Source organism: Macaca nemestrina, chromosome 10 (assembly GCF_043159975.1).
Source record: "Macaca nemestrina isolate mMacNem1 chromosome 10, mMacNem.hap1, whole genome shotgun sequence".
In the NCBI taxonomy this organism is placed as follows: Eukaryota; Metazoa; Chordata; class Mammalia; order Primates; family Cercopithecidae; genus Macaca; species Macaca nemestrina.
The window spans coordinates 67,553,046-67,565,515 of NC_092134.1; the positions used below are offsets into that span (position 1 = coordinate 67,553,046).

The 12,470-nt window shown below is 38.3% G+C and overlaps 1 protein-coding gene across 4 annotated transcripts in view; it reads right to left on the minus strand.

The window, feature by feature from the left end:
* LOC105473439 (high mobility group AT-hook 2) overlaps positions 1-12,470 on the minus strand; it is a 137,803-nt gene that overhangs the window by 94,972 nt on the left and 30,361 nt on the right. Inside the window, exon 5 of one of the 4 annotated variants that reach the window (XM_071071495.1) lies at positions 7,265-9,019. The exons of the other annotated variants lie outside the window; for them this stretch is intronic. Within the exon in view, the coding sequence (XP_070927596.1) occupies positions 8,786-9,019 (234 nt within the window). The 3' untranslated portion in view covers positions 7,265-8,785. Of the gene's footprint in view, positions 1-7,264; positions 9,020-12,470 lie in introns of those variants that run through there. 4 annotated transcript variants of the gene reach the window in all.

The window sequence follows — 12,470 nt, forward strand, 5'->3', positions numbered from 1 at the left end:
TTCCTTCAAAACTCCATCCAAAGTTCTTCTCCTGCAGGCAGCCTTACGGCTCTGACTAATAGCTCATGCCTCAACTCTGTGTCCCCACAAGACTCATATCCTCCACTTTTACACAACTTGAACTTGGCAGAAGTGTTCTTCAGTTGATTCATGTGTGCTCAGTCCAACTGATTTGTCAGTATCATGAGGATACGATTTTGGTCTTCTTGTTCCTTTATGTCTTTTCACAGTAATTAGTTCTGTAGCTTAAACATAATAAACACTCATTAAGGGAAAACTGGCCAGCCAATTCTGACTCCTCCTGCTCAGAAAACACTCCAAGTGTGCTGGTTCCTGGCTCTCCCACTAACAGATTAAGTTCCTAGAAGTTCCCCTTCCTGAGAAGGCCTCCGGATTTTCATGCTGCCTTTGTATCCAAAAGCAAAGATGTTCTCAACAGAGCAAAAAGTTAGAAAAGAACTCAATGTCTCAGTGGGCTAGATTTCTGCTCATTACAAAAACAGGACAAGCGCTGTTTCTATGTAGCTTGTGCCATTAGCTACATTCAGGGATACCAGTTAACAAAAATGGCAGGCTCTCAATTTAGAGTGTCAATTTCTTTGTCATTATGTGAGCTAGTGATTTAACTCCTTGCTAAGTTATCTCATGCATCTCTTGCCACTTCTTTCCTCACACACTCTCCTCTTTCTTCTCTACTTTGTTCTTCTGCAGTGTTTAGAAACTAGAAAATCAGAAGTGATTTCTGCCCCCTCACTCTCTCAATCTCTCTCTCTACTAGTGTCAAGATGGGAAGGCACATGTTCCCATCTTGATAGCAGCAGAAAGAAAAATGGCAGCAGAAGGAAAACAGCAGCAGAAAGAAAAACTAGACTCAGATGGGTTGAGAGGGCAATGGCAAGCAATCTTGGTACATGTCAGCTGCATCTCAGCTAAGTGCTAGTGATTTTTTTTAAGTTAGCACTGCTGAAAAGAAGAATGACTGTTCACATTAATAATTGCCTTCTTAAATTTGTAATGATGAGAAGCGGGCTAAGGTAGAAGAGGTAATGTTTATTTCACTTTGAAGCTTATAGGTAGTCACACCAGTATCACAAAAAGAACAGATACAATGAATCATCTTGCCTTTTACATGACTGTTAAGACACCTGCAACATCTCTCTTGAATGTTCCGCCTAGTCACACTCATAACCGAGGGGAAAAAGAAGACAAAGGTGAATGCTCAGTTAGCCCCTAACCCTCTCATTCTATCTGCTGTTAATGTTGCCCACAGGACTACCAGCTGCAAGGCTATCCATGACCTCCTCCGTCAAGTCCACCCAGACTCTCTGATCTAAAGCAGCCTTGCCCACTCCAATACTCTCCATTACATTAACTTGGTTCACTTTTCTTCTTCGCTCTTATCATGTCTTGAAATCATCATCTTTATTTTTTTAATAACTATGCCACCATTTGTAATCCCTCTCTAGAATGTAAGAGCCACAAGACTAGAGACCTTAGGCTTTTCCCCAGTGTCTCTCCAAATATCTAGCACAGTGCCTAGCATTAGCAGAGTGGGATAAATGTTTGCTGAGTGTGTGAACAGATGTTTCCTTAGGAGTCAATCTCAATTTCCATTTATCCCCAACGTTTGTAAATTTTCTCTCTAATATAGAGGTCCACCCTCCTTAGACACAAAGGAATTATAGTTATACACTTGCTATGATTCCCAGAGTTCACAAATTTTGATGCTTCATCATTTTAGCCAGTAACTATAGCTTGAATATTAGTGAAAAATAGATGGGGATACAGACTCTTAGAATGTGTGCCTTCCCATCTTGACACTGGAGAAAGGAGAAATGTTATTCTAGTGCATTCTGCTTCACATTCCAGTTCAAATTTCAAAACCTTAAAAAGCCTGAAGACTAACTTAGGTTTCAATTTAATATAATTATTTTAGAACAACAGTTATAATATTTTTACTGTACATACATTCAATTATTACTAAGTACTTTCATTTCTATCTGTAAAAGTATAGTATAAAAAGTTCACCCTCATGAAATCAGACAAAAATACAATTGACCCTGGAACAATGCAGGGGTTGGTGCACTGACTCCCTGTGAAGTCAGAAATCCAACAAAAATCCACGCAAAACTTTTGACTCCACAAAACTTAACTACTAATAGCCTACTGTTGACTGCAAGCCTTACTGATAACACAGTCGATTAGCAAATATTTTGTATGTTATATTATTATATACTGCATTCTTACAAACTACATGTAAACTACAAAGAAGAAAATAAGAAGAGAGAAAATTTGTTCACTATTCATTAAGTGGAAATGGATCATCTTTATCTTCTTCATGTTGAGTAGGCTGAGGATGAGGAGGGGTTGGTCTTGCTGTTTCAGGGGTAACAGAGGCAGAAAAGGGAGAAGAGGTGGAAGAGGCAGGAGAGGCAGGAGCACTCGGTGTAACTTTTATTGAAAGAAATCTGCATATAAGTGGACCCGTCCAGCTCAAACCTGTATTGTTCAAGGGTCAAGTGTGCACTAATATGAAAAAGAGATGAAGTGAAAAAAATGGATCAAAATATTTCTAATCATAGTTAAATAATCTAAAAAATATAGGCCACTGACAATTTTATGCTTCTGTTCAACGGCACTGCACATACAATCCATAAGAAAAGCTACTATGTGTGTTAAATGGAAACACTATAAAATCACTTTAGTAAGTGTGTCCTAAGAGGATTATGTGAACATTACAATATTAATGTTAATGAATTTAAACCTTTTTTCCCTAGTATGTTAAATATTTCCCTGTATTACAAAAACTCTGAGCATTCATAGCAAAGCTGGTGTTCTCTGCCAAATGCAAGGTGAACGTGTGCTACCTACAAAATAGTCAACAGTGGAGTGAGTAACATAACAGGGGATTTCAAGGAGATGCAAGACAACACTATTATTTTCCTAATGCTCATAATTCTGTTTCTGGCTATGTAATTTTGTCTTTATAACACTACTCGATTAAATTTATGTTTGGGCCAAAAATTATCATCTTGGCTGCCATGTAGCACTCTTCAAATCTCTTAAAATCACTTGCTTAAGTTTGCTTTTGCTGAAAAGCACTAACCCACCTCTCTGGGGTGTTTTTTTTATGAATTAGGAATCCTGGAGCCCTCAGAGTCTAAGCATGGTTGGCAGGTTGGAAGCAAATAAGCACGATGGAAATGAGCCCTACGTAGTTACTATGGATACCTCAGATATAAAGGATTCCTATTTGTAGTGCTCATCAACAACTACTAGCACAAAATCCCTCATGCTGCTTGGACCTAAATACGGTCATAAATGTTTACTGCACATACATAATATTCATGAAACCATTCTAAGATTGCAGAGCCATAGTGTGGGAAATGATATTTCTTTCCTTTGGTGGATTTTCATATCCCGTTTTCCATCTGGAGAAGTGAAGATATTGTTTTGCAATTAGCTTTACAGAACAGAGCATTTTTGTTGGACTACTAAAATCGCTTAGCCAAAGTTGGGCATAAATGCAATCCCTGCGCCAAGCCAAATTACCTGGAAACATCACACCCTTCAAAAGGTTTGAATATCTCATGCTTTGGGGTTAGGGTTGGACTTCTGTAGTCTGAAGACAATGTTCCCTAGTCAGTCAGAGAGACTGAGCTGGGCACAGGATTTAGTATTCCTAACCTCCAAGATCCTGTCCATGGGAAAACCATTCAGGCCTTTTCTTGTGAATGAATCCCAAATTACAATTTAGTTTCTCATCATCTGGTCCATGCAAAGGATATTGTGACTTTTTTTCTTTGAAATCTAATGATCCCTGAAGACAAGGCAGTCAGTGTAAACACACCAGGGATACTGTACTCTTCTTTACAGATGTTCACCTCATACTGCAGAAAAGAAGGTGCAGCCAATTCTGGAACCAGGACTTGCACTTGTGCCCTGTTTTGGCTTAACAGTTTTAGTTTGAGGCCAAGGCAGTCAGTTTAAACACACCCGGGACATTGCACTCTTCTTTACAGATGTTCACCTTGTACTGCAGAAGGGAAGGTACAGCCAACTTCTGAAGCCAGGACTTGCACTTGTGCCCTATTTTGGCTTAACAGTTTTAGTAAACCAACAGAAATGCTCTATTCTGTAAGGCTAATTGCATAACAGTTAACTTTTCCAGAGGGAAAATGGGGTGTCACTAGATATGAGTTAATGATCTGGCCCCAAAAGAATTCCAGTTTCATTCCCCAGCTCTCCTTAAGTGCTGATAGGGTTGTCAGGATTTAGGGTTCACTGCTGTTGTTGGCTATCCCAATGGTAAGCTCAGTCTAGTGAGCTAATAGATATGAAACAGCCATGTCAATTACCATGAACCGAGCATGGGTGGAGCAGAGCAAAGAAAGCATGCATAAGTTCGTGTGGACGGTGGGTCAGCTGGAGAAGGATGTAGTAAAGACCACTGTTCCACACATCGCTGTTGACAGTTGACAACATATATTATTTCCTTTGTGTGCAGTGGTCCCCATATTCCCTTTCTTCTCCACTTTCTATATCACGTTTCATTTTTCACATTCTCTTGGGATCTTTATCCACAGCCATGGCTTCAGCTACTGCAACTCATGGCTCCATCAAGCTCAGCTCCCTCTCCTAAACTTCACACATACTAAGTACATGAGTGTTTCATCTCTATCTTGAATTCTAAATCCACTCTTCCTCTTCTTGAGTTGCATGGTCATCCACCAAGTGACCCATGCTTCTAGTCCAGGTCTAACCCTTGACATTTAACACTCTTTTGATTTTTGGAGTATAAGAGATTTCTAACAACTGGCTTTCATTTTGTATACCCAAGCAGATTAATTGTTCTAAAGTAGTATTTTAAATGTACTTTCAAAAATATTTAGTTTTTCCTCAACTACTGTGTAATATAAACATGTAGAATTATAAGACATTTAGGCTTATTTGCATAAAATTGATAATGCTATAATAAAAGCAAACTGTAGTAGTGGTAGTGGTACTGACTGTGGAACACAGACACAGAGAGAATCCCATTTTCTGTTGTTTGATGTTGTGTAGTGTGTGTGAGTGTGTGTGTGTGTGTGTGTGGTGCGTTTTGGTAAATTTGTTACAACATTTGAAAAAAGGTAAATATATCCAATGCTTATTATTTTGTTAACTCTCTTAAAAATCTGAAGTCATACTGTTCACTTAGAAACATGTTGCACAAAAATGGATTCTTTTTTCAAAAATATGTTGGTATATTAAATGTTAAAGTACGTCTGTAAAGCCAGTTCATAGAGAAAAAAATTTAAGTATAATCTATATTTATTTAGTCAATTTACTCTTAAAATTTTATCAGTTTGTTTTCCATGGAACTACAAGGTACTTAAATTAAATATATATAGTATCTAGGTTGTTTTTACCAATTTAGGATAAATCAATATTACCTAAAACGAGATGAAACTACCAATCCAATGTTTTGAAAAAGAAAAGTAATTTATTTTCTGAGCTCAGTATTCCATAGTGATCCACATACATAAAACGATGATTAAACAATAAGAAATACTTTTATGTACAGGTTTTGTCACATGAAACTCTGTTTTATCTATCCAATACAATAGCATGTATTGTTTCTTTTAATTATCTTTTTTTTTTTTTTTTTTTTTGAGACCGAGTCTCGCTCTGTCACCAGGCTGGAGTGCAGTGTAATGATCTGGGCTCACTGCAACCTCCGCCTCCCGGGTTCAAACGATTCTCCTGCCTCAGCCTCCCAAGTAGCTGGGACCACAGGTGTGTGCCACCATGCCCAGCTCGTTTTTTGTATTTTTAGTAGAGACAGAGTTTCCCCATGTTGGCCAGGATGGTCTTGAACTCCAGACCTCATGATCCGCCCGCCTCGGCCTCCCAAAGTGCTGGGATTACAGGTGTAAGCCACCATGCCTGGCCTAAATTATCTTTTTAAAAATCAATCATAGACACATTTTTTTAAAAATTTCCAAGAAAATGCCCTAAAGTAGACACATCTCTTTCCAGTTCTGCAGAAGAGTCTGCCATGAAATCAAACACCATGTGTGGCAGCTTCAGCTTAGACTATGTCCCTGAACCAGGCCTAGTAAGATATTCTACATTTTGTTATCTTTGAGGATATTTTCCAACATCTGCTTGTACATCTACTTTCTATTTTGTAATCTTGTTGAACAGTAGCAGTGCTAATGTCACTTATATTTATGTCTCTAAGTACTGAATCCAAAAGATTAGCAGCAGCAGTAATTCCTCAGGGTACAGTAATTAATGACATAATACTGTGGACATACTTTTTTGAAAAAACAGTAACTTCCAATTACGCAGTTTAAAGAAATCATTTTGTGGTAATGACCTGAGTAGCCTAGCCATGTATTTTTTGTTCTTCATTTAACAAATATTGTATTAAGCAGTTACTGTATACTACAGTCCTAGGTTTTGAAGAAAATACAAAACTGTTCTCAAGGAATTTACAAAACTGGTAAAAATAACTGTTCAAAAATTACCAGTACAAGAGAAAATAGAGAATGCTATAATAAAAGCAAGGCATTCATACAGATAGTCCCCGACCTATGATGGCCTGACTGGAATTTTTTGGCTTTACGATGGTGTGAAAGTGATAGACGTTCAGTAGAAATTGTACTTCAAATACCCATAACAACCATTCTGGTTTTCACTTTCAGTACAGTATTCAGTAAGTTACATGAGATATTCCATACTTTCTTATAAAACAGGCTTTGTGTAAGATGACTGTAGGCCAATGTAAGTGTTCCAAGCATATTTAATGTAAATACGCTCAGACTGTAGGCAGTGTAAGTGTTCTGAGCATATTTAAGGTAGCCTAGGCAAAGCTAGGATGTTCAGTAGGTGAGATGTCTTAAATGCATTCTCTTTTCTTCTCTTCTCTTCTCTTCTCTCTTCTCTTTTCTTTTCTTTCCTGACAGAGTCTTGCTCTGTTGCCCAGGCTAGGATGTTCAGTAGGTGAGATGTCTTAAATGCATTCTCTTCTCTTTTCTCTTCTCTTCTTTTCTTTCCTGACAGAGTCTTGCTCTGTTGCCCAGGCTGGAGTGCAGTGGCACAGTCATGGCTCACTGAAGCCTAGACATGCCAGGCTCAAGCAATTTTCCCACCTTAGCCTCCCGAGTAGCTGGGACTATAGGTGTGTGCCACCACACACCTGGCTAATTTTATATATATATATATATATATTTTTTTTTTTTTTTTTTTTTTTTTTTTTTTTTTAGAGATGGGGTGTTAGTATATTGCCCAGGCTGGTCTCAAACTCCTGGGCTCAAGCAATCCTCCCAGCTCAACCTCCCAAAATGCCGGGGCTACAAGAGTAAGCCACTGCATACGGCCTAAATGCATTTTTGACTGACGATATTTTCGACTTCCAATGAGTGTATCGGGCCATAACCCCATGGCAAGTTGAGAAGCATCTGCAATGTCTGTTCACCCTCCTCCACGGATGAGGCAGCCCAATTCTGACTAGGGCAGTAAGGAGCTAATTCATAAAAGGGTGCCGTCTAAACTGGACTTTGAAGGTTAAAGAAGATTTTAAGCAGTTGAAAATGGGAGAAGGAAATTGCAGGTAAAAGTGAAGGTTAGAAAGTGTTTGTCCTGTTCATGGAATAGAATGTTTACTCTGAGCTATTTCCATATTGGAAATAGAGCTTTCTGCTACATGTATATAAGAAAAATGGTAAACTGAGAGCCACATAATTGTATTTATGGGACCTGAAATATTTATAAATTATTTAATCACAAACCAAGACCCAGTTAGCAGTTTCTGAGCAGAGCAACGACACGCTGGAGTAATGACAGAGGAAGAACAATCTGGAAGTGGCCTCAGAACACATGTGTAACAAGAGCAGGAGAGGGACAAAGTGTGCATTTGAAAACAGGCAGACTGTAGGTAGAGTGATCATACAACTTACTCTCCAAATTAGGCCACTTTGGGGAGTGAAAGGGGTGCTATTGATAGTTACACTACTTGGAGGCTATAAGTGAATTTGGTAGCGAAAGGAAAGTAGTGGGACAGGAGCCTGATGACCTAGCAGGACAGGACATCTTAGGTTGATTCCTATTTCTTCCAGCGCAGAACTGTGTCTTGTAATTGTTTCAGTCCCTCACCAAGTCTGGCTTATAGCCAGTGCTCGATAAACATGGAGTCACCAACTGATGACAGATAAACACGATCCCCAGGCGTCATGCCTGGGAGATGCTGTCTACGTTTCTCCAAAAGGTCAAGGGTGGCAATATCCCAGAACTGTCAAGATTTTCCCTTTTATGACTTTTAAGAATGTTTTTTCAAAAACCTTGTTAGTAATCTACATAAAAATAACGCAACAGGCCAGTTGATTAGAATAAAAAGTAGAAACACTGTACAAGAAGTGCTGGCTTTTAAAAAGAATCAGAAAGCACAGTGAGCAAGACTTTGACTCTTTGGCTTTATTTTTAGGAGGTTTTTTGTGGTTTTATGTTAAAGTATTCACCATTATTGCAATATTTAATATACATTTTTAAAAACCCCTGGAATGTCGAATAACTAGGCTGTGCATAACTCTCTCATGAATTCAATATGTAAAGGTATAAATATAAGGTGCCTGTTAAACAAATGACAGAGAAAAATCAAAGAAGCACAGCACAATTGTTAGAGTGGTTTTTTTTTTTATTTTTCATTTCTTGCAATGTTTCATTCTAAAAGAAAAATTATCACACGATTGAAAAACAAACTTTTTTTCCCTTTAGATCATACATAAAACCTGACTATTATTTAAAGCTGGTAACAGAAATTGGTGTTTCCAAAGATGTCACTGAATACAATACTTTTAGGAATTGCTAAATCAAATTTTCCCTTTCTCTCTTTCTTTCTCTCTCTCTTTCTTTTTCTTTCTTTCTTTTCTTTTCTTTCTTTCTTTCTTTCTTTCTTTCTTTCTTTCTTTCTTTCTTTCTTTCTTTCTTTCTTTCTTTCTTTTCTTTTGTAAATGAGAAAGGTAGGTAGAGAGAACTGTAAAATCAGTCACAAAACATATGGAATACTGAGGGATGATTCAAACAATCTTACTCTTGTATGTATACACATTCATTTTCTCAAATTAGTACATACCATTGGAAACTGCATCAACCCATAAAAATAACTCATATGCCTATTATGTTTTTCCATTTTAAGCTTATAATAGCAATAACGACCTCAGCAAAAGACATTTCCTTAGAATTAATGGCTGGCTGGGAGGCAGAGCCAAGGGCCACTGGTTCCTCCCAGCTGGTCATTAATCCTCAGGAAATGCCTGCACCTCCATCATTATTGCTAAAGCACCATTACAGAAAATTCTCACAGTTCCAATATATGGAAATTTGAGGCTATTTTGCAAGCCCATGATATTCATGTGAGTTAATAGGCCACCACTGAGCACAGAGGACGTAATTATCAAAACGACAGAAGGGAAGAAGGGAAAATATTGTTCTCCTAGGTCTGTAAGATTATAGGAAATGGGGACTAGCCTTATGGGAAGAGGTATATTTGAAACTAGAAGACATTAATTTAAAGGGAGATTTGGAATCACATATACAAAAGTCAATAAAAGATAAAGCAATCCATTCCCATGACTTCGTTTAAAACTATATTTTTAAGGTACAAATAAAGGTTATTTGGAAATTTCCTCCCAAATTGATAAACTAATATTAAAGAGAATGCAGTCAGGAAGACTATTTATACACACAAATTATTATATTCAACCAGTGAAGTTTGGGGGGAATGAATACATTTGACAGTGCTGAATGAGAATGGGATTTCTTTCTTTTAAATTTTGGTTTAAAAGTTGAATACACACCATTAAATATTATAGAGCAAACATTTTATTCTAGACCTTATTACTGCTAAAACAAACAAAACCCCTAAAGTTCTGTCTTTTTGTCTTAGCTAGAGGCTTAGCACATCAAATAAGCATTAATAAAACTGAAGGCCAAAATGATAACAAATACAGTGCTGGTGCTCTGTGAAACAGTTTAAGTTCTCTGCAAAAGCTTTTGCTAGCTTCCAGCCTAAATTGAAAATAAAAATTAGGTGCTTTCAGGTCTATTCATTCCTTCCTTAAAATAAACTAAACCCAACAAATGTCTTCAAAAGAGGGAATTAATCCAAAAATCACACCAAAAACAGTCTATAAATCTTTTCAATGTGTTATTGTAACAAACTACAAATGTTGGATATGATGCTTTACACTTAATGAAATTCACTGCAGTTTCTCGTTATGCATTACACATACCAGCCTGGTTCTAACAGGTTTAAAGTTAAAAAGAACTCCTATAGGTTGAATTGTGTCCCCTAAGAAGATATAGTGAAGCCCTAACCCACCTTGTCTCTATGAATGTGACCTTATTTGGAAATAAGGTCTTGGCAGGTATAATCAAGGTAAGATGAAGTCAGTGGGGTGGGCCCTAATCAAATATGGCTGGTGTCCTTATAAGAGGAAAAGAGACACAGACACACGGGAACTGCTGTTACCACCATGTGGCAACGCAGGCAGAGAATGGAGCAATGCATCTAAAAGCCAAGGAGTATCAAGGATTACCAGCAGCACCAGAAGTGAAGGGAAAGAGATGGAACAGATTCTTCCCTAGAGCCTTCAGGGAGAGCACGGCCCTGCCAACACCATGATGTCAGACTTCCAGTTTCCAGACTGTGAAAGAGCAAATTTCTGTTGTGGTAAAGCACCCAAGTTTATGGCACTTTGTTATGGCAGCACTGAAGAAACTAGCACAGGATCTGAAGGAAGAGATTCATCAGAACTGTGGTCAACATTCCCAATGGAAATCCAAGGAAGATCAGGTGAGGCAAGAGGAAGCGGCTCGCTACAGGGAAAAGCAGACTAGAAGTCAGGAAACCTGGCTCTTGCCAGAGCTAACAAGGTTGCATGGCCTTGAGCTGGACACAATTGCTCTGGGTTTTCATTTTGTTACCTGTAGAATATAAGAGGATTTAACTATATAACCTCTAGACCAAGTCTAGGTTTATAGTTGGGAAGACCAAGGACCACACAGACCAACAATTTAATACTTCCAGAGTCACTGTTCTGGCATTGATTGGACCTCAGGGACAGAAAGCAGGACACAGGAAACAGAACTGCAGTCTTCCATTTGCCTCGAGCCATGCCTACCGCAGTAGTGTGGTCACATTTATTTTGGTTGAGTAAGGCCCAAAGGAGTTTGCTATGGAAGCAACAGCAGCATGTGCTGATATTCTGTAATTATTTTCTTTCAAATATAACTTTTTCTGCACTTCCAAGATTGTCAAAAACGTTTACAGCTGATTCAAAAGCATGATTTTGTTTAAATAAGGTAATCGTTACCACCAAAAATAAAGAGTATCACTTGTAATTCGTAGAAATTTGAAGTGCCAATATTCAAAAAGCATTAGTCCAAAAAAAAAAAAAGAAAAAGAAAAAATAGTTATTTGTATGCCACAGCATAGCTGGGATTTAGGATCCCATAGGCCTTTGGGTCCAAATATGCTAAATGTATTCTTTAAAAGAATCCCATAATGATCACGTTGATGGTGTTTTACTCTTCAGTTATTATGATCAATCGGTATCATCATCATCATCATCATCATCATCTGTGTTCTGGTTACCTCAGATTCTAGGAGTGACTAGTGGAATGCAATAGACCTTGGCCATTCTCAAATGTTAATATTCACAGCTTGAGCTGTTTGCAAATCCATTTTTTTCTCAGACTAGAGTGCAGGCCTGAGACATTTAGCCTGAAGGGGCAACTTGACCATCTGCCTAGTGTTTGCATCTTAGCACAGCTTTGCTCTGTGTGTGTGTGTGTGTGTGTGAGAGAGAGAGAGAGAGAGAGAGAGAGAGAGAGAGAAAGAGAGAGAGAGAGACATGGTTGTAATATGAAATTTTTATTTGGGGAACCTAAATGTTACAGTGGCATTCTCAAATATGGCTCTTCCTAAATGTGTCAAGATGACATGGTTCTACTATAATTGTTCTAGAGACTTGGGCAAATAGCCAAAGTACAATTAACAGGACAGTTTCCTCAGTGACTGTCTGCCCGCATGGACATTTAAAATCTATGTGAAACAAGGAATTTCCAGGGGATAAATGTATTCATCCACAACTTCAGGACGATACAGGCATGTGTTTCAATATATACCAAAGGGCAAGCAGGTACTCAAACAGGCCTGTTGTATGTGCCCTCAGGAAAAGCAGGTGTGTTACACTCCCAGGCCAATCCTTTCTTTCTTTCCTGGCCTCTGAAATTGGCAGAACTCTGAATGCAGTACAAAAGCGTAAGTTACTTCAGGCAAGCAGTTAGCTGTGTGCCAAGCCCACCTATGATTTTGCCAGGGCCAGCCAGACCTTTAAAATGAGGGAATGTGAAAGAGTAACTGCACAGCCAAAGACAGGAATCATGGACCAGAATTCCTCTCCCCATATTCCTACAGTCAT